Raw genomic sequence first — 26,890 nt, 5'->3', positions numbered from 1 at the left:
CTCCCCAGGAATGATGCATAGTTGTTGGTCTCAAGGGTGAAATACGTCAACAACTCCCTGGTGAAAAACAGCTGGAAGAACTGCAAAGGCGTTATTGGTGGATCCACCCTCATTTCTGGGGATCCTGTGAAGGGCCCATTAGCTGGTGTAAATGGGCCACTGCTCAACCCTGGATCCTCTGCGGCAACACCCCTCGCAGTGGTGGCAGTAGGTCGGTGTACTGACACCCTTCGGACTCCTCAGACACCCCTTGGCTGCCTCCCATAGCCGGGCCGTGGACCACGCCGGCCTCATCGAGTTGATGATGACTCCGACATTGATGACGACAAGACTGTCTTCTGCTGCTGCAAAACGATAGGGGGGATGAATGCTGTTGGAGACAGCGCCCTTGTCAACTGGGCAGGGGCCAACGACACAGCCGCCTTCCGCACCAGCTGTGCCACAGACACCACACTGCGTGCAGGCGCCAGTGACGTGTAACGAGGCCCTGCTACCGGTGTCAGGCTCGGCCAAGGGGGAACTGGAGGCTTGAGGTGGAGAGACCATGATGGCTGCTGCAGTGAGAGGTCTGAGGAAAGGTGATGCCTGTCGTCCAAGTGGAGACGATGGCTGGGCTGATAGTCCCGACACTGGAAGTGGTGGTGTCTGCTCCCGTCGTGGTAGGGGTGGGGACAAAACTGCCCAAGGGGAATGGCGTTGGACATTGTCCTCATCCTCCTCGCTCTCGGTCTCCTCCTCGAAGAGAACCTTTTACCACTCATCAGAAGACAAATCCCTCTTCTCCATGTTGGTAAGCACTGACTCAGAAAGTCCAGTATGAGCTTTTTCAGTTCTCAGCTGAAAAACAAGATATATTATTCAGTCACGCAACACCTTCCATTGAGAGCAGCACTACACAAGTGATGTTTTATCTTTCCGTACAGCCAAGTGATGCACCATTTACGAACAGTTCACATAAACGATAACTTTTCAGTGTCTTTGCATAATGTAATACCTGTCCACTTTTGTCCGTGGGTGTGTGCCAAACATTATATATATATATATATATATATATATGGAGCCTCTGTGGTACAGTGGTAAAGTGTGCGTTTTTGTACACTGGAGAGCGATGGTTCACGCCCTGCAAGGGGAATAAACTTTGGAAGCATTCTACCGTCCATGTACAGCTTGGGCGGACACCAGGGGTGCTGTGATTGAACCAGTGTCGCATACTGTAAAGTATGTTTGCACCCAGTTGGTTTACGCGGCCCAACTGCACTTGGTTCACAGACTACACACACATCCAAAGCCACTACAACACTACAATCACACTTACAAGCAGTTTTCTCCCTACATACAATCTCTACCAGAAAGCCTAAGCCACTTGGTAAAAGACAAATAGGCTGTATCGTCCCTACTTCGGTCGGGATAGGCTGGTCCTGCAGCGGATACTCAAACGGCTGCTGCTGCTGATATATATATATATATATATATATATTTTCCCTCCTTCCCCCACGGTTCCCCCAACACATGAAAATATCTCTGGACGAGCACTCGTGACCCATATCACAAACATTTTATTATAAATCATAAATAATCAACATTTGTCTTAGCACTTTACAGTACCTGTCCACTGACGTCCGTCATTGCCTGGCGTCCTTACATCACCTGCACGGCTGCCGCTAAGGTATCGCTGACATACGCAATGCATCCACATCGCACAACGAACATTCGTGACACATATCACAAACATTTTATATAAATCATAATCATCAAATGTCTTAGCATGTTACAGTACCTGTCCACTGACGTCTGTCATTGGCTGGCATCCTTACATCACCTGCACACCTGCCACTAAGGTATCACTGACATGCGCTATGCACCCACATCCCACAACAAACACTCGTGACACATATCACAAACATTTTATAATAATCAACAAATGTCTTAGCACATTGCAGTACCTGTTTAGTGACACATGTTGTTGGCCGGCATCCTGGCGTCCATGCATTCCTGCCGTTAAGGTCTCGCTAACCTTCGCGACACATGCACAGATTTCCTTCACGGACACTCGCAGCTCATTTCACGTTCATTCTACATAAAGTATAACTTCTCACTAATCTCTTAGCAAGTTACAGTACATGTTCAATGACACGTTTTTGCCCGGCGTCCTGGCGTCCATGCACACCTTCTGCTAAATTATCGCTAACCTACGCGTCACACCCTAAAATGATTCTTTCACAAACACTCGCAGCTCAATTTATGTACACTTTTCACTAAATCATATGCAAATACATGACTGCCACAATTATGCCACCCCTACCTCCACAATAGTTTACATTCCTTACTATGGTACAATGTGATCGTGACGTAGCACTTTCGGCTAGAGATTTACGATGCACTGCTATGCTGGCACACACCACACTCTGTCACGAACACTCGCAGCATGTTGGCCTTATATTTCACACAAATTCATATGCATATACAGTATGACAATCACAATAGCCATCCCTAAACACCTCTAATAATTCCATCCCAACTACGGCATACAGGTAATACCTGCTCTATTCCACACTCTGGCTATGGCGTACGTAACACATACTAATTCCATTATATCGCAAAGCAAGCCACTATAGCTTTCACACGCTATACAGTTTAGGCATTGGCTTTTCTATATATGTATGTGTAGTCACAGCATAGGGCCCAGGGGATGCAGAGTGGCGAAACCTCGCCACAGTGAACACGCATCTTGCCCCTAAGCCTAACAACTGATAACGGGCACCATTTCTTCTCAATATATCTATGTACCATCGACAAAATCACTTAAGATTATGTTCAGAAATAATATATTATCACACTCAGTCTATTGGAGCTTCGACTTGGGCGGGAGGCTGAGAATTAGGGTGAGTTAAAGGGACAGCACACGTGACATATCCTCACAGTGTGGCTTCTTGTGATCGACTGAGGTTTCTCACTACAGGCAGCCTCCTGGGAGGCTGTACAGTGTTACCAAGTGTTTATCTCAGAAGAGGAATGCATCCGCTAGAACGCATCCAAATTTGACGCAAATTGGCCAAAAACTTTTCTTTCTATGGCGTTTTTTATGCTTTTGCACGCAATTCGTGCCAATGGGCGTTTATCTGCCAAACCACAAAGAAGATTTGTGTCAACGTGCCTGGTAGGGTTAACATATGGATGTGAGACTATGGTGTGGCATGAAAATGAAAAGTCGGGAGTGAGCAGTGGAGATGGGACTGCTGACGAATGTATGTGGAATACAGAGAGTGGATAGGATTTCGAAATAATGCAATTCATGAAGGATGTGGAGTGAGGAAGTCTCTGGACACCAGAATCGAAGAGAGTGTACTGAGAAGGTATGGTCATGTGGACAGAATGGATAACAATAGAGTGGTGAAAATGGTATGTCTGAGCGAATTTGGAGGAAGGAGGAGCTGATGTAGGCCAAGGAGAAGGTGGAGAGATGTGGTGGATGAGTTTGTGAGGATGAGAGGTTTGGAAGTCAGTGAGGCTAGGGAATTGACAAGAGATCGAGCTGGCTGGATTAATATTGTGAGGAGACGTGCATGAACAGAGATTTGGCACCCTTTTTAACGTGACAATGTCCAGATTAACTCTATCATGTACGTTTTTGTGAAGTTACAGAAAGTGGTGAATGTTTTTGGCGTATCCGATTGAACCAGGAATTCGGGGGTTTGAATGATGAGTAAATGGAAGCATGGCCCATTCAATTGGGCAAATTTGGGCTGTCTGGACATTGCTACACCTCACCCTGCTTTGGGGTGGAAAAGGTGGTCCGGATGATTATATATATATATATATATATATATATATATATATATATATATATATATATATATATATATCAGCAGCAGCAGCAGCAGCAGCAACAGCAGCAGCAGCAGCAGCAGCCATAACTAGTCCACTGCTGAACAAAGGCTTCCCCCAACCTTTTCCATAAATTCCTTGACTGGGCCAATCTTTTCCACGTTTTCACTGCAAATTTTTCTATCTCATCTCTCCATCTCCTGTCTGGCCTTTTTCTGCTACGCTTACAATCTCTTTGTGTCCAGTCTGTCAGCCTCTTGCTCCATCGGTTATCCCTTATTCTTGCTATATGGCCTGCCCACCATCACTTCCGTTCTTTTATAACTTCTATGATACATTTGACTTTAGTCTGCTCTCTCACCCAAGTTGATCTTTTCCTGTCTCTTAAAGATATTCCCAACACTGACCTTTCCATTGCTCTCTGAGAACGGATTAATTTATTTTCCATCGATTTTGTCAGTTTCCAGGTCTCACAACCATACGTCATAGCTGGAATTATACATTCGTTATATACTTTTCGCTTCATACAAACTGGCACGCTACTTTTCATAATGTCTCTATGTTTACCGAAAGGTTTCCATCCAATTGTAATGCGTCTTTTTCTTTCGCTATCATGATCTTTTGTTAATTTTAGTATTTGTCCCAAGTAGTTGTACTCCTCAACTTCTTCAAGAATTTCATCGCATATTCTGATGACGCTCTTTGGTGTTTGAGGATTAAACATTACTTTAGTTTTACTCCGGTTCATCTTCAGGCCTACTTTCAGACTTTCTTTGTTCAGGTCATTTAACAGTTCTTGCAATGCCTCCACTGTTTCTGAGATTAGGACAATGTCATCTGCAAATCTTAAATGATTTAGCTTTTCTCCACCTAAGTTCACTCCTTTATTTTCCCAGTCTAGCTTTCTGATAATACTATCTAGGCATGATGTAAATAATATTGGTGAAATTGTATCTCCCTGACGCACGCCCTTCTCAATCTTAATTTTTTTCCGAATCCTTTGTAATTAAACTGTAGCAGTTCCCCCTTTACATAATTATGTTTTCGAGCAGTTTTACAATGTTCTCATTCACTCCTTGTTCTCGCAGTGAATTTATAATCGCTATGTGTTCCACTGAATCAAAAGCCTTTTCGAAATCAAGGAAACCTAAGCACAGTGGTTTATTATATTCTGTAGTTTTCTCAGTTAGCTAATTCATTGTATGTAGATGATCGGTGGTTGAATACCCGCTTCGGAATCCTGCCTGTTCACGGGGTTGGTTCTCCTCCAAAATTGTTGTTATTCTGTTCGTAAGGACTTTAGTGAAGAGTTTGTAAATGACTGATAACAAGCTAATGGGTCGATAGTTACTAAGATCTTTTGAGTCACCTTTTTTTGTAGAGTAAAAGAACTATTGCATTACACCATGTTTTGGGAATTTTCTTCTTTTTGATACAGTGGGTAAATAAGTGACCAAGCCTATTTTGTACTTCTACTCCTGCATCCAACATTAAATGTTACTATTCCATCTTCTCCCGGAGCCTTCCCTCTTTTCATGTTTTTAAGAGAAATATCTACTTCGTCTGGTGTTACCTCAGGTATTTCACATTTGTCAACTGAAAAGTTAGCTATTGATACTACTGTCTTTGATGCACAAAGTTCTTTGTAAAATTCTTCAACTCTCTTCACCATCTAATCTAGGCATTTAATGATTTCACCGTTATTGTACATGGATGGGGTACTAAAAGAGGTACAAGGTAGGGTAGTGGATGTTGGAGTGGCTCTGGTGAGAGAGGATAGTGTTTGGAAACTCCCTGTACTGTTGTTTGCAGATGATAATGTGTTGTTGAGAGAAGACGAAGGGGAGTTCCAAGGCTTGGTGGATGAGTTTGGGAGAGTGTGTAAGAAACAGAAACTAAAGGTGAATGTAGGGAAGAGTAAAGTGATGGTCTTTAAGAGAGGTAAAGTCAGTGAATGTACAGCGAGGTTGGATGGTGAGGAATTGGAAAGTGGGAGTACGTTTAAGTACTTGGCTAGTGTGATGAGTAAGGATGGAGGTTTGGAGGGTGAAGTGCTTGAAAGGGTACAGCAGGGAAGAAAGGTTGCTGGTTCTTTGAAAGCAGTGATAAGAAACAGGGAAGTGAGCATGGAAATGAAAAAGTTACTACATGACAGTATTGTGCTACCAACTCTAACGTATGGAAGTGAAGCTTGGACGTTCTTGGTAGGACACAAGTCAAGAGTGAGAGCAGTGGAAATGAGTTATTTAAGAGGAGCCTGTGGAGTCACATGGAGAGACAGGCTGACGAATGAGGATATAAAGGAGCGTTGTGGTGTGGATGTGGATGTGATAGGAAGCGTTATGAGGAACACACTGAGGTGGTTTGGCCATGTGGAGAGGATGGAGGGTGAGAGACTGACGAAGAGAGTGTATGTGAGTGAGGTGGAAGGGGGAAGAGGGAGGGGGAGGCCGAGGATAGAGGGAGGCATGGGGTGGAGAGGTAAATGAGAGAGGGGTGTATGAGTTGGGAGCAGGGCAGTGAAATGGCGGGGGACAGGATGACGTGGAGGCGATTTGTTTGTGGCTACCCCAGACGGGATTGAGGCATCTGGGATTAGATAGATAGTCCGTTATTTTCTTTCAATTATGTCATTTGTTGCTTTCCTAGTGCCATTTTACTTCGGACCTGTTTCAGACTTACCGGTATTCCATTGTTTATGGTTTCTTCGATCTGATCCATGTTTCTCTTTCTTTTTTCTTCTCTTTGTCTTTTGTTGATAAGCTTATTTAATTCCGCTCGTTCTGTTTCTTCTTTCTTTGTTTTTACTTTCATTTCCTTTCGTTTTTTCATAAGCTCGAATGTCTTTTCTGAATACTTCTTGGCTTTGGTTGTATTAGGTTTTCCTACTACCTCCGCTGATTCTCTTAGCACTTTTATTAGTCTGTCATTCAGCTCATCAATGTCACACTCAGCATTACTTAAAGCCTGAAATCTGTTCCTTATTTCCAACTGAAAGGCTGCTTTGTTTTCGTTTACTCTTATTGGTCATATCTTTTTATCTTTAATCATCTTCTTCTTTCACTTCTGAAATTGAGTCTGGCTGTGCATCCCACCACTCTATGATCACTGCCTATATTTACTTTGCTGATAACTGTGACATTTGTAATCGTGTCATTCTTATCCGCTATAATAAAGTCGATTTCATTCTTTTGTTTCTCCATTTGGGCTTCTCCAAGTCCACTTTCTCCCTGTTCTTTTGTGGAAGAATGTGTTCATTATTCTCATGTTAAACATTTCAGCAAAATTTAAGAGTATTTCTCCTCTTTCATTCCTTTTCTCCCACTCCAAATTTTCACATACGTGCTTCTCCATTTTTCGACTTCCCAATTTTTGCATTGAAGTCTCTCATGAGTATAGTATATGTTGTCTTTTCTTCTTCCATAATCTGGGAGATGTCATCATAGAATGTTTCTATTTCTTCATCTGAGCTTTGAGAAGTTGGTCCATATACTTCTATTATTTTCATGGTATGTATATATATATATATATATATATATATATATATATATATATATATATATATATATATATATATATATATATATATATATATATATATATATATATATATATATATATATATATATATATATATATATATATATATATATTACATCTGTCTGAAGATGTAATATACGAAAGTACTCACTGTCGCTCCTTTCATTTCTCCTGTGGTTAGTTTGCATACATATCTTCACGGTGAAGTGAAGTCTCTGCAAATATATATATATATATATATATATATATATATATATATATATATATATATATATATATATATATACTCTTACAGCATCTAACGCTGTAAAGAGAGAGAGAGAGAGAGAGTGAGAGACAGACAGACAGACAGACAGACAGACAGAGAGTGTCTAGGAGAGAGAGAGAGAGGCACAAGGATGCTGACACGGTGTTTATATGTATGTAAGGTCGCGTCAGCATAACATCCATTAGCCTAGTTATAATGAACACCAGGCCTTAGAGTAGAAGTTATGGGCGAGTGTGGGGACAGTGTGTGGGTAGTCAGGGACAAGTGAGGGACGAAGTGACGTCGATCCTTGGATTTACTAGACGGAGACTCCAAAAGAGGGGAGTTCAAGCGATGTGTGACTCCACGTGCATCCCGTGAAAGTGTTACTGCTGTGAGAATATTACGTCCGTGAGGGACTAGTGTTGTGTACTTCACACCTCTACCCACACACTGATACTGTAAGTCGAGAATTGGACCCGCCACAAGTGAGTTGCCCTTGCTTACTTTAACAGGTAACGGCGATGGTTCTGAATACGACGACGACAGGTTTTGGAGAGGGACGCCTTCATGTGGTGTCACCTATATAACCGATTGGCTACGCTGCCAGGTTATTGCCATTAGATTCTTCCCTATCCCCTGAATGTAGGATGGTGGTCTACAGAAAAAAGCAACTTAAGCCTGCAGTCCACTGCGTTGACGTTTCAGACGAGCCTGAAGTCACATCAATAACACGATAACGTTATTTGCATTTTGTCTTCTGTTGCCACTAGACGAACTAGAAACACTCCGATGACGCATACGTCAGCCAGCACCAGTATACTTTGATATAATGCTGTAATTCTTCCTCCCTACCAGACAAATATTTTTACGGTCTCACACAGTCAATTAATTCTACGTCTTAGTCTCCCCGCTTACACCTTCTCAGAGAACGCATTTCTCCGCCAGCACAAATTAAATTATGATTTATTCTTGGATCTGGATCCAGATCCACTCCAAAATCTACTAAACACTTCCTTGGTCCACTGCCCACCAATTTCATCTGAGGAAATTCGCTGGTAGTTGGGTAAGTGACTCCGTTTGTGAATCATATAGCAATTTTAAACTCATTATACGGATAAACAGGAGGTGGGGTCAGAAGGCAGTGTTGTGGGTAACTGTGGTATACAGATACATAGTTGCCAGTGTGGGGCCCAGGACGTTACCGGGTCTGCGAGAGGGCAGGCTGCCTTTCTTCTGCCAGTGCTTCGCCCACCGCCGAGTTGAGTTGGAGCTGCAATGGTGAACATCACTGGGATTAATGCCTCTCGAGTATTCAAGGTGCTCGATAGGGACGCATTCATATGGACAGCTCAACTGTCTGGTTACACTAACGTCCCTCACCCCCTCCCTATCCCCCACAAGGAAGTTACGGGCTGCAGTGGGAAAGGGAACTTCTGCAGACCATCAGGTTCACGTTTCGGATGAAATGAGGACTACTACTATACTGCTACTACTACTACTATTACTACCACTACTACTACTACTGCTAGTAGTAGTCAAAGCAGTACTAGTAATTGTTGTTGCTGTAGTGGTGGTGGTGGTAATAGTACTAGTGGCTGTAACAGTAGTAGCAGAAGTTAAGGTATTACATAGCTAACACCGTTTTACATAGCTGCTTCACAAATATAGCTGTCTGGAATATTTCATGAATAAACTTGGTAGAAATCATTCATGAAGAAAATTGGTGATGATTCTTCAAAAATAATACTTCCTTCAGGAATGTGAATTATCTAGGTCGACCATGAGTAATGGAGGAGGAGAGGGGGAGGAAGAGATGAGGGATGATATGGGGAGATGGAATAGATAAGATAAACAAGAGAGGGGTGTGTGAGTTGGAGGGAGAGTAGCCAAATGGCAAAGGACGTTGCAACATGGAGGCAATTTGTTTGTGGGGACCACTTACACCATCAAGGTTTCTGGCTATAGGTAGATAGATTGAATTAGTATATTCTCACACTGATGTTACAGTATTTGGTTGTAAGATGTTGGTAGCGTTATGCGTGAAGATAATTTAAGACAACGTTAATATTTTATCTGAATCCATTGAGTACAATCACGTCAGTTTCATTTGTCATTTGCTTCCCAGACGATTTTCATTAACTCAGAAGAGACTTTACAATTTGAAGAGGATTATTCTCCATTATGCTAATTCCGTCATTATAAAGGTTCTTCCCATGAGGCTTAAATTATATGAGGACAACAAGAATATAAATATAAAAAAATGCCGCTATCGCAGCAAAAGGATAAACAATGATAGACAACAAGGATTTGAAAAAATAACGTTATTGCAGCATAAGGATGAAGCTGACATTAACTACAAGTAGCAAGGATAAACAGAAAGAATACGTTATTCCAGCAAAAGGATGAAGCCCAAATAATTTCTGGAATATGCTACCTGGTTCCTGTCCCCTCGGCAATGACCATGATGGACACTGCAGCCAGTCACAGCAGCACAAACATCTCATGCACCGCCATCCCGGTTTTTCTGGGAGAGCGATAGGCCTGCACAAAGTCCATATAATAACATGTCGGAATGCGCGCATGTAGGGGTCGGGGGGAGATACAATAGTGACGTCACTTGGCGTTAGTGCTAACACAGAAAACGGATCCAATGATATTTGAACAGGGACTATAATAAATTACTATGGCAGCAGAGGAATGATTTTTTTTTTTTTTTTACACATTATTTCTAGTAATTTTATGGGTAGATAATATGTCAGTGATAAAAGGTTGATGTTCATGAGATGATGAGTTGACATGTTTATGAAGAGCTGGTTTAACGCAGGTAAGGGGCTGACGGAAGGGTTTTTTCCTGACCATTACACGGGTTATATAATTCAGTAAATATAAGGAAAAGGTAGGAATTAAAGAAAAAACGTTTACATCCACCCGTTCATTACAGAATTGGATATTAACTGTATTATATATATATATATATTAAAGAAAAAACGTTTACATCCACCCGTTCATTACAGAATTGGATATCAACTGTATTTTATATATATATATATATATATATATATATATATATATATATATATATAATGACAAGATCAAGAGAATTACCTTGGTCTTGGGTAAGAGAACTGGAAAGGGGAGTCGAAATCACGACAGCTCCCCACCCTCACCCACCCGTGGCTCGTGAGCATCTGAGCTGAAAAACCGCCATGTGGCGTCATAGCGCTTGATGCGCAACACGGACGCGTTTTTATCAGCAAGTGTCCCGACATATTATATGGGCTTTGGGCCTGCATCTCATGATCTGTTGGAAGGGAAATATTCGTTTTGATCTGACGTGTTTTAGATAGCGTCCTTAACACCGAAAATACGACTACCCTTTTAATTAAGGATTCAAATATCACGGTCACCACCATAATTTAATCCCTCCTATACGAGTATAGTAAGGGCTCTAATCAGTAGCTGGTATCGCTCTGGAAATCACTCGGAGAACATAGAGGGAAAATGGGTTGATTTAGCTTAAGATTGTGTGTGTGTGTGTGTGTGTGTGTGTTCTTACCTAACTGTTCTTACCTAATTGTATCTTTATAGGAATGAGTCAAGCTCGTACCGTCCCGTGTCTTAAACCATATTTATCGTATATATCCTTAAATTTGTGAATTGTTTTGGCACACACTATTTCATTCGGTAGTGCATTCCATTGATCAATTGCTCTGTTTGGGAAACTGAATTTCCTTACGTCTTTATCATCTCTCTTCTTATGCAGTTTTTTGCAGTGTCCTCTTGCTGATGCTTCTCCATATGTTAAGTAATCATTTATGTCTATTTTCTCCTTCCCTGATATGCACTTATATAACATTATCAAGTCACCTCTTTTCCTTCTCTCCTGTAGTGTTGGTAGATTCAGTTTATTTAGTCTTTCTTCGTAGCTTATAGGTCCCTTAAGCTTGGTATCCATCTTGTAGCGGCCCTTTGAACTTTTTCAATCTTGTCTATGTGTTTTTTGAGATGCGGACTCCAGACTACTGATGCATATTCCAGGGTTGGTCTAATGAATGATGTTATTATCCTTCTTAGCATGTCTTCATTTATGTATGTGAATGCTATTCTCATATTTGCAAGCAGTGTATACATGTTCCGAACCTTCTCGCTGATGTGGTCAGCCGGAGATAGTCTGTTATTGATAATCACACCTAGGTCCTTCTCTCTTTCTGATGTGCATAGGGTTTTATTTCCTAACTTATAATCCCAATCAGGTCTTTTTCCACTTTTACCAAACTTGATTACATGACACTTGTCCAGATTGTATGTGTGGACATGCATGTTCCACATAGTCCCTTTCAAAATTTTTTTCTTTTGTAAAAACTAATTGGAAATTCTTATTTAGTGCTTCACAAATATCTTTCTCTTGCGTATAAGTGATTCCCTCGTCCGTAATGGATTGTATTATATCTTTTACTTTGGTTTTGCTTCAAATGTAGCTGTAAAACAGCTTTGGTTGATCACTACTTTTATTTACTATATCCTCCTCAAACTGTTTTTGGGCCTCCCTCCTTATTCTTGTATAATCGTTTCTTGCCTGTTTGTAATTATTATACGCCCTTTCACTATTGTGTCTTCTATATCTATTCCACAACAAATCTCTTCTTTCTTTTGAATTTTTACAGTCTGTATTGAACCATTTCTGTATTTTCTTATCTGCTTCTTTGTGCTGTGGGATGTACTACTGGACTCCTATTTCATAAAATTCACAGAATTTTTTATATACAGCATTTAAATCTTGTCCTCTAAGCTCATTTTCCCAATCAACTTCTAAGAAACACTTCTTTAGGTCTTGAAAATTTCCCTTTTTATAGTTTAGGCTCTTTTTGTAACTTTCATTGCTGTTAACGATGTCATATGCTATCCTGAAGTTGTAATTTAGTACTGCATGATCGCTTTTGCCGAGTGGAGGGTGATATCATTGGATATTCTTGGTGTTAGTTTTGTTTCAGTTAGGCATATTATTTGTGGTTCATTTTCTCTGACATAATCATTTATCTTTAGTAATTTAGATACCATTCCATCCACATTTGAGTACATCAACTTTATCATCTTGTTTATATACTTGTCATGACATTGTTCTACTACCTTCCTCCTTTTTATTCCCTCCTGTTTGTGTACCACTTTTGTACCTGCAATCCTATTACTTTGTAAAAAAAAAAAAAATGTGTTCTTCTCTTCTTCTGATCTTCCCTTTTTTTTTGTTTTTGCTTCATCCCTCTTCTCTTTCAGTAATTCCAGTTCCTCCTGTGTTAGGCATCTTTTTATCCATACATTTTTGAACTCCTCTTTTTCCATAAGATTCTTTGCATTTTTTTAATATCTCCTCCACAGTGTTTACACTCTGGAAAGTCACCTTTAGAGGTCTTGTCTTGCTTTTCTCTTATTTCCCTAACCTTTTGTGTTCCCCTATGTCTGTACTACAGATTTCCTCTGATACTTCTTTCAGTAAGCTCATTACATTTGCCATCTCCTTTTAGTCTCTTGTGATCTTGTTTTTTTACTTCTTCCTCTTCTATACCAGTGATTACTATAGATTTGTACTACTGAATCTCTGACTAACTTTGGATTGTTTTGGATTATTCTTTTCACTTCCTGTTTAATGCTTTTTTCCTCCACCCTTGTTTCTAAGTCATTCTTTACTTTCACCGTTTCAGCATACGTGGTTTCCACATCATTTTTGTAGCTTTGCACAGCTTTATTCACCTGTGTTATCTTCTCCTCAATATCACTGCTCTGGTCTATCAGACTGCTTACTTACCTAATTGTCTCTGTATCATTTTTGAACTCTTCCATAACACTCTCATGATTGACTACTGTACTTGCCGTTTCACTCACTTTCTTCCTAAGTGTACTCAGTTCCACTGTTAGTTCACTGATGGTTGTGTCTTTCTTGTTGGCCTTCCTTCCTAGTTTTTCTATTTCTTCCTTTTGCAAGTGCATCTGCTTCTTTATTTCATCAATTTCATTTTTGAAAGCCATTTCCAATTTGCGTACACGTTCAACCAGTCTATTGTGAGTCTCCACTTCAACCAGTTCTTGGTAGAAATCATCATCTTGCTTTCTACCTTTATCCATTTTCTTTTCCAAATTTGTTTTACTAAAGTATGTGTCCATTTTGCAATACTAAAAGCACAGAGTACATGTACTTACATTCCCCGTGCAGCTGTAGTCTAAACAAACCTCAGCTGACTGAGCGCATTCTTTCGCCTCTCGGTTCTCTTTTCTGTTTGAACAAGTTTTGTTTAAACTTCTTACTTTTTTTTCTTTTAATAATGAAAAATCATTTAGTCTAACCTGGTACAGAGCTTGACTCATATAAAGATACTAATTTAGGTAATGCCACTGGCCGTGCTGGCTCGGTACGGAGCGCCGACGTTGCACGTCTGCTCTCTCTGACTCCCAGTGTGTGTGTGTGTGTGTGTGTGTGATTCGTGCCACCCTCAAATTATTTTATTCAGCCTGACGGGAGATCATTAAAAGTAAAGAGATTAAATACAGTCTTCATCAACTTCTTCACTACGAAGGATTTTGACATCAGTCAAACAAAATCAAGAGGTTTTCGAGCTGAAGAGATTAATGAAACTTGGCTTTTACATATCTTTAAAAAATAAATAAATAAATGAATTACAAAATAGTGCCCACAGAGAGTTAAAATGTGAGTAAATATCACTGAAGAAAAGTGTAGAAGGAAACAATGATGTAAGGACAATCTGTGATATCAGAAAACAACTCGGAAATTTAGAACAGTATAATAATAGGCCTTGGAATAATTAGCTTAAAACTGCACTGAGTATTGAATAATAAGGCAAGACCTAGAAATATGTCCGACCATTTTGCTGCACCAAGTCTATGCTTTTATTCTTGCTTCAGTTGTTTTAGTTCGTTTAGTGTTAATTCTTTTACATCTTTAGGCGTTAGAAGAATCACTCCTTAACCCCTTCAGCTCGAAATATCTCTGCTTAGCAGCTATTCTAGCCTGGATATACCATTAATATTTATTTAAAAAAAAATAATTAGAGGTCCCCCCAGGGGGGAATCACACCGGCAACGAGCCGATACATATCTAGCGGTGCTCGGAAATGACCTTGACAGTGACCTACTTTCACCAGTCTCGAACTCGTAGGAGATTATCATCCCTACTACACACCTGTAAAATTTTGTAACGATATGTTGAGTGGTTGCGAGGTTATCGTGGTAACAGACATGAAGACCTTGACCTACTTTCACCAATTTTGAACTCGTGATCGATTTTTTTCCCTACTACAAACCTGTAAAATATCGTGATGATATCTTGAGCGGTTGCGAAGTTATCGTGCTAACAGACAGTGACACACACACAGACAAACTGAAAACAATACCAGCTTCGCTATTGTGACTGGTAAAAATATATTCACCATGTTGTGTAGCAAGTTCCTAGCAGTTATTGCTTCTGTTTCAGTTCTTTCACAAGCGTCTATATAAGAATATAAATAATAATAATAATAACAACAACAACAATAGCAACACACGCCTTCCATTTGGTGAATGGACCGAACATAGGACTGCACGATAACTTTGCAAATTGCTTTAAAAGAAAAGGAGGAGGAATTATAAAATTAACAAAGAAAAATCTACAAGTCAAAGAAACAGAAGTAGTACCCTCACAAGTAGAAATGATTCTAGTAAAGATTAAGGCATCTGAAGGGAAAGTAATTGTGGCAAATATATACATGCCATCCAACACAAACACTTGGGAAAGAGGTGAACATGAAGACCTGGCAGAAAGTACAATCCAGAATTTATGTGAATTACTACAGTGAATGGAAGAGAAATTTCAAAGAACTATATTACCTAGAGATTTCAATACAAGTATATATTGGGATGCTCTAGATGTAAGATGCCATGAAAGCTGTTGGGATCAAAAGCTCCTGGATCTTGTGCAGGAGATTTTTCATACACAACATGTACAGGAAAAAAACAGAAAAAGAGGACTTGGTTATCCATCAGTACGAGATCTTATATTTACGAGGCAAGAAAATGATATTGACAATATAATGTGTCACCCTCCATTTGGCAAAAGCAACCATGCAGCATTAACCCGCAGCGTCCCGTCGACGTACTTCCACGTCCTCACGTTATGTCACTGCCAATCCCGTTGACGTACTTCAACGTCCTGCAATTGCAAGGTTCATAATTTCCACAATTTTCAAAATTTGCGCGAGATTTTCGATTCGCCCACATACCCAAGCCTCCCCTACCTGCCCCCAGGCGGGCAGCGTCCCAGACCCCACGTGACCTGCGCTCGCCCTTGTCTCAGTCACTCACCTGTTGGCAGTGACCCAGGTCAGACATGGAGCGTAAAGGTCTCTCAGACGACGAAATACAATCCGCCCTGGATGCCTTCACTGAAGATAGTGATTCTCCACTTGATGATGATGTGGTGGATCGAGATTATGTGCAGCCTGAGGAGGAAATAACAAGCAGTGATGAGGAGGTCCCTTCGCCCCGGAAAAAGCGGTATGTCACGTATCGTAAGGCAAGGGAAGGCCAGCCTGCGCCCAAAACACCTGCATGGACCTCTCTCCATCCCCTAGAGAGAGATTCTGATGAGGACGAGGATGAGGACAATGACGATGACGGCGGCTTAGGACGTGACGTTGCCTCGTGGTTGGGGAAGGAAAAAATCTCACCCCGAGGATCAGAAGGTGGAGTGAGAAAGCAAATAAAGTATGGCCTAGTGTTTTGTCTGGGGAAGGCGAAAGTGGTGTGGTGGGAGTGCGGGGTGAAAGGGAAGTGGTGTGAGGGAGGCAGCACGAGCACGTGGTGCACGTAGGCCTAGGGGAGAGGAGGTGGAGCCACTCCCCAGCACGTCTTTCGCCATACAATATTCCCAAACTTCCTCCACACAGCCCCAGGATGTGGGGAAAGGAAGGAAAGGGAAGGGAAGGGAAAGGGTAAAGGAAAAGGGAGAGGGAAGAGAAGTGCGAGTGATGAAAGGCGCCGCTCTCCACCTCCCCCACCACCACCAATGTTGCGTTGTGCCTTCAGCCATGTTTCAGAGAGTACCATAACTTCCTACACTAGTGAAACTGTGTGGGATGGCGATATGATGCTCAGTATAATGGTAAGGCCAGTCAGTATGTGCCAAGTCTTATATACACTTGAAACGGATGTAATGTTTCCAGGAAAGTAATGTATAAGTTGAGAAATAGTGTAAGTTGAACGAAGTGATATGAAAACTACACCCACTGTATAAATCTGCGAAAATATGACGCTCAGTATAACACTCTGGTCAGTAAATATGTGATAGCAAGAATATAAAGTGGAAACGGGTGTAATGTTAGCATGAATAAAACGTATAAGTTGAAAAATAGTGTAAGTTGTAATAATTGATGTCATGAGTACACCCACTGTGTAAATCTGTGAAAATATGACGCTCAGTATAACACTCTGGTCAGTAAATATGTGATAGGAAGAATATAAAGTGGAAACGGGTGTAATGTTAGCATGAATAAAACGTATAAGTTGAACAATAGTGTAAGTTGTAATAACTGATGTCACGAGTACACCCACATTCTGGTCAGTAAGTATGTGATAGGAATTATATAAAGTGGAATTTGTTGTAATGTTAGTAGTAAGGTATTTTATAAGTTGAATACTAGTGTAAGATGAAACAAATGATATCGCGATAACACTCCCTGTGTAAGTACGCGCTAATATGACGCTCAGTTGCATCGTAAGTTCTGAAATTATGTGATATCAATTATATCAAGTGTAAACATGTGCAATGTTAGTGGAGAATTATTATATAAGTACAAAAATAGGTTGTAAGTTGAAATAGTAGTCATAGCGACTTCACCGTGTGTGTTATTATGCGCTATTATTACGCTATATATTTACGTAAGGCCTGAAATTATCTCAAAACAGTTCTATAAAGTTGAAAAATGTATGATGTTATTAGAAAAGTATTATGTAAGTAGAAAAAACACAATACGAGTTGAAACAACAGTCACAGCGAGTTCACTCACTACGTAAATAAGCGCTAACATTACGCTAAATGTTATCAAAAGGCCTGTGAATACGTAAAAACAGTTCAATAAAATGTAAAATGGTATAATGTTATTGTAGAAGTATTATGTAAGTAAAAAAAATTATATGTATCATGATTTTCGAATGTTAGCGATTCATCGTGACCAAGTTGCCCGACTTTGCTCGTTTCGCACGATGGTACAATGCTTATTTCTGGTCTATTTTTGTATAAAATCCAATATACTCTTTTATCACATGTTTTTATGTTTGTAATAAATACATATCTACTTACTTTCATTGGTTTCCCAGACTTATAATACTATAGAAAACGTTAGAGGCTCAGACCGCCTACGGAGAACACGGGGCCAGGTGGGACAAAGGCATACCTGTTTAGGGTAATTATGGACCCCGGGGAACAATTTCCTTGACACTGACCATTGTTTCTGACCAAAAGCGAAAGTTTTAGCAAAAAAAAAAAAAAGGGTCGAAAAATGGTCGGGATTGGGGGGTACCAGTGGTGAAAAAGTGGTCGGGACGGGGCGGGTTAAACTGCAAATTCAGGATTGCATATGACATAGTTAACAGTAATGAGAGTTACAAAGAGAGCCTAAACTATAAAAAGGGCAACTACCATTACCTAAAGAAGTTCTTCTTAGAAACAGATTGGGAAAAGGAGCTTAGAGAACAAGATTTAAAAGTTATATATATATATATATATATATATATATATATCTGTGAATTTCATGAAATAGGAGTCCAAAATTACATCCCTCAGCACAAAGAAACAGATATGAAAATAAAGAAATCGTTTAGTACAGAATGTAAAAAATCTAAAGAAAAAAGAGATTTGCTTTGAAATAGATACACAAGACATAATAGTGAGAGGGCATATAACAACTATAAAAGGGCAGGAAATGATTATACAAGGATAAGGAGAGAAGCTCAAAGACAATTTGAGGAAGACATTATAAATAAAAGTAGTGGTCAACCTAAGTTATATTACAGCTACATCAGAAGCAAAACCAAAGTTAAAGATGACATACAGTCCATTACGGACGAGGGGATCATCTGTACACAAGAGAAAGATATTTGTGAAACACTAAATAAAAATTTGTAATCAGATTTAACAGAAGAAAATAATTTTGAGAGAGATGATATGAACATACATGCCCACACATAAAATAAAAATTTCTAATCAGTTTTTACAGAAGAAAATAATTTTGAGAGAGATGATATGGTACATCCATGCCCACACATACTACCTGATATACAAACATCAGCAAAGGAAGTACAGGAAGAATTAAGTAAATTAGACAAAGGAAAAGCAAATGGCCCTGATAAAATTTCGGGTTGGGTGCTACATAAATGTGCAAAAGAGTTAAGCAGACTATTATATTTAATATTCAAGGAATCCTTAGGTCAGGATAACCTACATGATATTTCGAAGAAAACATTGATTCCTTATTGAACCATGAGAATAGTCAGAATCCACTCAAATACCGATCAGCATCACTGACCAGTGATGTAAGTAAGATACTAGAAAAACTGATAAGAAAAGTTTGGGTAAAACATCAAGAAGAACACAATATGATAACAAAAGACAGTTCGGTTTTAGAAAGGGAAAATAATGTGTTACTACTCAATTAAGCTATGATAGAGTTACAGAAACATTACAGAAAAGAGAAGGACGGGTGGACACTATCTGTTTGGAGTTCAAGAAAGAATTTGACAGAGTACCGTATCAAAGACATTTATGGAAACTGTACCATCAGGGAGGAATCCAAGGCAACCTGTACTGTTTGATGCAGGATTTTCTCAGAAAAGGGGAATTGAGAACAGTACCAAGGGGAAATTACTCATCATGGAGGGAAGTGACGTGCGGAATTCCACAGGGCTCAGTGCTGGCACCAATGATGTTTTTAGTATATATAAATGACAGTAACACTGAAAATGGAAGTTATCTAAATATTTTTGCTGATGATGCAAAACTACAAAGGAGAAATGCTAATAAAGGTTCTTTCAGAGAGCTACAAGAAGAATTAAATAAACATCATGAATAGTGCAATATATCGCAAATGGAATTTAATGTGAACAAATGTCACATAATTAAGTTTGGTAAAAGTGAAAATGAGACCAGACTGGGATTATAAGTTAGGAGGTTCAACCCTACACATATCAAAAAGGGAGAAGGACCTAGGAATGATAATCAATAAAAGACTATCTCCGGCTGACCCCATCAGTGAGAAGGTAACTTGTATACACTGCTTGCTAATATGAGAATTGCACTCAAATGTATAAATGAAGACATGCCGAGAAAGATAATATCATCATTCATCAGACAAACCCTGGAGTATGCATCAGTAGTTTGGATTGCTCATTTAAAAAAACACATAAATAAGATCGAAAAAGTAAAAGGGCAACTAGAAGATGGGTACCAAACTTATGGGATCTAAGCTACAAAGAAAGACTACAAAAATTGAATATACCTACACTACAGAGGAGAAGGAAAAGAGGAGACATGATTATGCTATATAAATGAATCTTACTGAAAGAGAAAATAGACATGAATGAGTAACTAGCCTATGGGGAAGCATCAGCAAGAGGACATTGCAAAAAAAATGCATAAAACGAGAAAAAAAAAAAAGGCGTAAGGAAATTCAGTTTTCCAAATAGGGCAAATGATCTGTAGAATGCACACCGAATGAAATAGTGTGTGCCAAAACTATTAATAAATTTAAAGGTATGTATGATAAAAGTTGTTTAATACACGGGACAGTAGGAGCTTGACTCATTCCTGTAGAGATACAATTAGGTAAGTAACACATTCAAACAACGCTAACAAATGCAAGCTGTGAGTAGAAACAACACAACATGGATGAGAGAGAGAGAGAGAGAGAGAGAGAGTAGACGAGTGACATCTGGTTTGAGGGAGAGTGGTAATAGTTGTGTGTGTGTGTGTGTGTGTGTGTGTGTGTGTAAGGAAGGAAGGGTTGGAGAAAGGTGTCGAGGAGGGAAGGAGAAATGCAGGAAGAATGGGTTGGCAGCTCCCTCCTAATGCTTCGAGAGAGAGAGAGAATAATGCAAATCGGGGCAGCAGAAGAGACACGTTGTCGCCAGACTTCCCCCTCGCTAGGTGGGTTGTCAGCTAGCTCTGCACGCTCCAATTCTAGCGTAGAGTGCTACTTTTATACCAATTATTTACCACCCTACTTTGCGCCATTACTTGCTATTGACCTTACATTAGATTTTATGTTATTCTAAACAATTTCGATCCACGACTGCCTTTCCTGGGGTCTTAATATTGCGGGAAATGTGTTACAAAATGCGTACCCTTGGGTCATTGTTGCTTGTGCTACTTAGCACCTGGGTTGAAGATAGGGGGTGAGAATAAGAGCTACGTGTTACCCTAATAACCTATAAATTTTCTGTCGTGCTGATCCTTCCAGAACCTTTGTGGTACCTTGTAGATAATCTCACTCATAAGTGGTATCCTATGTTGCAGCTTTCCGAGAAACCCCCATATGAGGTATGTCGCAGCCCACGGATTAAAACTTCCACCAACCCCACATCTCCATCGCCTCCCATATTCCCCATACCCCTCATCCACGCATTGACAGTCAAGCCACATCACCAATGACAGAGTGATACTGGAAGGAAAAGGAGGAGGAAGAAAGGAGAAAAGAGTGGAGGGGAAGTAGGAAGAGAGGAGGAATTGTTCAAGGGCGAAAGGTGTGTGTGGGATGCGGATTACCATCTGCCTCATTTTTTTCTTACACCTTGTTACTAACTACAAGTTACCACAATGAAAATATTAGTTTTTTTTTTTTTTGGTATATTACATACTGTATTCATTACTATATAATCTATAGTATAATATAGTATAGTATAGTATACTGTATATTCACTAACCTACCTGAAACATGCCTCCCTCAATTACCCTTCTGGATGAGGGGAGCAAACTGAATCTTCAGTTAAGAGAGAGAGAGAGAGAGAGAGAGAGAGAGAGAGAGAGAGAGAGAGAGAGAGAGAGAGAGGGAGTGAGTGTGTGTATGTGTGTGTCTGTGTGTGTGATTTTTTTTTCATTCCTAACACTCCTTCTATTACTTACTGTTACTTTTACTACATTTTACTGGGTTCGGTAAACACATTATTTACATTAAGCCGTAGACAGTCCCCATGCACTGTTTTCAGGCGAGAGAAAAGGAGATAAGAGCCAGTGACTCTGATGATTTTTTCCCACATGCTATACCGAACGTTTCTGCATATTCTCGAGTCATTCGCTTAGTATTTCTGCGCCTGTGTACTTTTTTTTTTTTTTATGTGTCTGTACCTGAGAAAAAAAAAATAACTTGCCTACTTATTTACCTAAATTTTGAACTTAAACTTAGTTACGTAGTAGACTAAATGAAATATTTGTGGTTACTTTCTATGAAAATTATCATTATTACCTAACAACAGCAATGAAGGGCCCTAATTCTATTTGCTAAATAGGTAAGGAGATCAGCATAATCTATCTTTCTATCTATCTATTGCCAGACGCCTTAATCCCTTATAAGGGGTGACCACAAACAAATCGCCTCCACGTCACTGTGTCCCCCGTCCATTTCACTGCCCTCCTCCCAATTCACACCCCCTCTCTCATATACCTCTCCACTCCATCCCTCCATCTCATAATCAAAACATATATTTATTTACATATTTATTCTGTCAGTGTGACTGTCATTTCGCCCTCACGCCATTCTCTTGCTGTTTCCTACTTCTTGCAAACTACCTGACTTCTCTAATTCTTCACTAGATACTGATTGCTCCTGAAGGGCCATAGGAGTCATGGCTGTCCCTTGTTGGGTTCTAATAGCATGGTGGCCAGCATAAGGCGAGTGAGATCTAGCGCTCATTATGACAGACGTTGTTATGCTGTGTACGTTACAAATTGTGAGAAATTAGTTGAGAGAGGGGTGGCCGACATCCAACCCTTGCGACGGGTGGGTGTCCAGCAAGCATGATTGCCATTCGATCAATAGTGCTAAAATTACTTGCTTTCTTACCACTAAGTTTCCTTTTCATCATTTCCTGGTGACTTTGCATATGGCTGTAGATATTTTAAACAGCTTTGAACCAAGGCTGCCCTTTCTGGAATGACTATGATTATGGTGTTACTTTACAAATGGCACGAAACTAGAGGATGAAGATAGGAGATAAGTCACCGTAACGAGCCATGAAATACGCATGATGCTGCTACTTCCAGACATCCTTTGGTGTTTTATTATAATTTCCTCTCATATGCGATCGGCCACAGGTCCTTACAGGTGGATCATGTAAGTTAGGCCTCAGGTCCTCACTGTTAGATTACTTAAGGTAGGCCACAGGTCTTTACAGCTTTATCATATGAGATAGGCCGCAGGTCTCAGGATTAAATTGTCATAACATTGACTTAGTTTCCATTAATATTACAGGTCGGTTCTAGATGGCACTACCACGGCGGATACTAGGCTAATGACGAGCCGGGAGGAGAGAGACAGGGCTTCAGTTTCATTGTAGACACCAGCCTTGTAACTTCCCTCTTCAGCCTTCTTGGTTATTCCTTCTTCAGTCTCCTTGGTTACTTCCTCTTGAGCCTCCTTGGTTAGTCTCTCTTCAGTCTTCTTGGTTACTAGTCGGTTAACTTCACCTAACGGAACTGGTCCACTTCCACAACTTCAATACTGAATTAAATAATGGGATGAAAAAGAAGGCTTAGTTTCGCTCCAGATTCCAGCCTTTTATCTTCCTTCTTCAGTCTCCTTGGTCACTTGAGTTTGTTAACTTAATCTGATAGAACTGGACCACAATTAAGCACAGGGAGAAGACAGGCACTTCTGTTTTTTCCAGACCCTGTCCTTGTAACTCCCCTACTCAGTCTCCGTGGTTACTAAAGTCTACTAATTTCATCTGACGGAACTGGGCCGCCCCTTCAAATTTTGTTCCAACCATTAGCCACATAATTTCACAAGTCGGAACCTATTCATCTCCTTGGTTGTTAGAGACTTAAGTTCATCTGTCAAAACTGTGCCATTCACACAGCTAAAATACTAAGTAAAAGACAAGGAGGAGAGGGAAACGAAATACTAAATTGAATATTAAATGAAAAACAAGGAGAAATGAGAAGTGAAATACCATAAGAAACACTAATGAAAGGCAAAGAGGAAAGACAGACAAAATACCAAGTGAACTACCAAATGAAATGCACAGAGGAGAGAAAGGTAGAATACCAAATGGTATGATAAATGATATGCAAGGAGGAAAGAGAGGTGAAATACTAAATATAATACTAAATGAAAGACAAGAAGGGGGGAGAGGTGAAATGTCAAATTAAATACTACATGAAAGGCAAGGCGGAGATAGAGAGATGAACTTTAAATAAAATTGTATAATTATGACGAGAAGAGGTGAAACACTAAATGAAAATCAAGGAGGAGAGAGAGGTGACGTTATGGGAAATTTAGTCCTGACTGTATACATGTAAGCCATTTCATTGGAAGACAGTCGGCCTGGCCTGGAAATACCTTGGTCATGGAATTACTGAGCGACAGATTAGAGGCGGGTTTTGGCAAGAATTGTCAGACTCAGCTCTGACCAGTTTTGACAATACTTAATATGTAGAATGTCGCCAAGACAAGAAATCTGCTGGTAGAGTTGTCCACATGTTTCATTTTACCATATCATGCAATGTTAACTCTGCCTTCCATACCACTTTCATTAAACCTGATGTACACCCACTAAATTATATTATCATTGGCACCCCTTGCATCGATACCTATGGCAACTGTCACTGGCACAGAAGCCGTAAATACGTGGTAAGGGCTGGTTCAGTGAATCCTCTCTCCCTCAATCTCTCCGCCTTTCCCTTTCACCAATCTTTGCACCCCAACTCCCAATCTCTCCACTCCTCTCCCTGAGTCTCGCTGCCCGTCCCTCCATCTCTGATCTCCCCCAATCTCACCATCCCATCCCCCATCTCTCTCTCTCTCTCTCTCTCTCTCTCTCTCTCTCTCTCTCTCTCTCTCTCTCCTTCTCTCTCCAACTATAGCCTAATATAACCCCCGTAGCTTCATGTCCTGCATAACGAATATTTCAAATCAAAGGACATAATGCTTTTTTTTTTTTTCATGCGAGGAAGAAGGAACCAAAGGCCATGAGCCCGCAGTAACAGTTCCCTCCAAGAGAAAAACAAAATATAATAGAGAGCCAAATTCAAGATCCGATCATTTTGAGATGCCTGGACACATTGCGTTTGAAAGACTGGAGATTATAGGCAGCAGGAAATACAGACAGAGGGAGACAGTTCAAGAGCTGACCTGTTGCATAAATGAAAGACTGGGAGTAACGGTTAACTCTTGCATTAGAGAGTTGGACAGAAAAGGGATGAGAGTTTGCTGCCAGACGGGTGCTACGCGCCCGTCGTAGAGGTGGAGGAATGCAAGCAGACAGTTCAGAGGAGCAGTGACCATTAAAGTAGCGATAGAAAAGAGATAAAGATCCAACAGTGCGGCGAAGAGACAGAGGTTGAAGGGAGTCAGTAAGAGGAGGAGAGTTAATGAGACAAAAAGCCTTAGACTCCACCCTATTGAGAAGAGCTGTATGTGAGGAGCCTCCCCACACATGAGAGTTGTACTCCACACAGGGGCAGATAAAACCCCAGTATAGAGTCAACAATTGTGCGGGGGTAATGAAAGAGTGGAGTCGGCTTAGCACACCCAATCTCTTGGAAACAGATTTTACAAGAGATGTAATATGATCTTTCCAAGATAAGTCCCGAGTAAATGAAACCCCAAGCATGCTCAAGGATGATGCAGGATTAAGCTGAATATTATTAAACATTAGTGGTATACCTGTGGAAGATTTTGTCGGGTTGATAGGTGTAAGAACTGAGTCTTAGATGCATTAAAAACAACCATATTATTTTTACCCCAGTCAGAGATACGAGCCAAGTCAGACATTAGGTGTGCCATAGCCTCATCCCTTGTTTGTTGAAGTAACTGTTGAGATGGGCGCTGCGGGAACCGAATGGAAAGATGAAGGGTGGAGTCATAACATTGACTTAGTTTCCATTAATATTACAGGTCGGTTCTAGATGGCACTACCACGGCGGATACTAGGCTAATGACGAGCCGGGAGGAGAGAGACAGGGCTTCAGTTTCATTGTAGACACCAGCCTTGTAACTTCCCTCTTCAGCCTTCTTGGTTATTCCTTCTTCAGTCTCCTTGGTTACTTCCTCTTCAGCCTCCTTGGTTAGTCTCTCTTCAGTCTTCTTGGTTACTAGTTGGTTAACTTCACCTAACGGAACTGGTCCACTCCCACAACTTCAATACTGAATTAAATAATGGGATGAAAGAGAAGGCTTAGTTTAGCTAAAGATTCCAGCCTTTTATCTTCCTTCTTCAGTCTCCTTGGTCACTTGAGTTTGTTAACTTAATCTGATAGAACTGGACCACAAATAAGGACAGGGGGAAGACAGGCACTTCTGTTTTTTCCAGACCCTGTCCTTGTAACTCCCCTACTCAGTCTCCGTGGTTACCAAAGGCTACTAATTTCATCTGACGGAGCTGGGCCGCCCCTTCAAATTTTGTTCCAACCATCAGCCACATAATTTAACAAGTCGGAACCTATTCATCTCCTTGGTTGTTAGAGACTTAAGTTCATCTGTCAAAACTGTGCCATTCACACAGCTAAAATACTAAGTAAAAGACAAGGAGGAGAGGGAAACGAAATACTAAATTGAATATTAAATGAAAAACAAGGAGAAATGAGAAGTGAAATACCATAAGAAACACTAATGAAAGGCAAAGAGGAAAGACAGACAAAATACCAAGTGAACTACCAAATGAAATGCACAGAGGAGAGAAAGGTAGAATACCAAATGGTATGATAAATGATATGCAAGGAGGAAAGAGAGGTGAAATACTAAATATAATACTAAATGAAAGACAAGAAGGGGGGAGAGGTGAAATGTCAAATTAAATACTACATGAAAGGCAAGGCGGAGATAGAGAGATGAACTTTAAATGAAATTGTATAATTATGACGAGAAGAGGTGAAACACTAAATGAAAATCAAGGAGGAGAGAGAGGTGACGTTATGCGAAATTTAGTCCTGACTGTATACATGTAAGCCATTTCATTGGAAGACCGTCGGCCCGGGCTGGAAATACCTTGGTCATGGAATTCCTGAGCGACAGATTAGAGGCG

General features: G+C 40.3%; 1 protein-coding gene across 1 annotated transcript in view; it reads left to right on the top strand.

Annotated features, from left to right (window-relative positions):
- Positions 1-547: 547 nt before the first annotated feature.
- LOC145399703 (putative glutamate receptor) overlaps positions 548-26,890 on the top strand; it is a 127,014-nt gene continuing 100,671 nt past the window's right edge. The window contains exon 1 of the mRNA XM_080272250.1: positions 548-790. Coding sequence (XP_080128376.1) covers positions 548-790 — 243 coding nt within the window. The remainder of the gene's footprint in view (positions 791-26,890) is intronic.

Source organism: Coenobita brevimanus, chromosome 50, assembly GCF_032717465.1.
Source record: "Coenobita brevimanus isolate Jiangsu-jjx chromosome 50, ASM3271746v2, whole genome shotgun sequence".
In the NCBI taxonomy this organism is placed as follows: domain Eukaryota; kingdom Metazoa; phylum Arthropoda; class Malacostraca; order Decapoda; family Coenobitidae; genus Coenobita; species Coenobita brevimanus.
The sequence above is the reverse complement of the archived record's forward strand: the minus strand, read 5'-3'. Positions and strand labels throughout refer to the sequence as shown.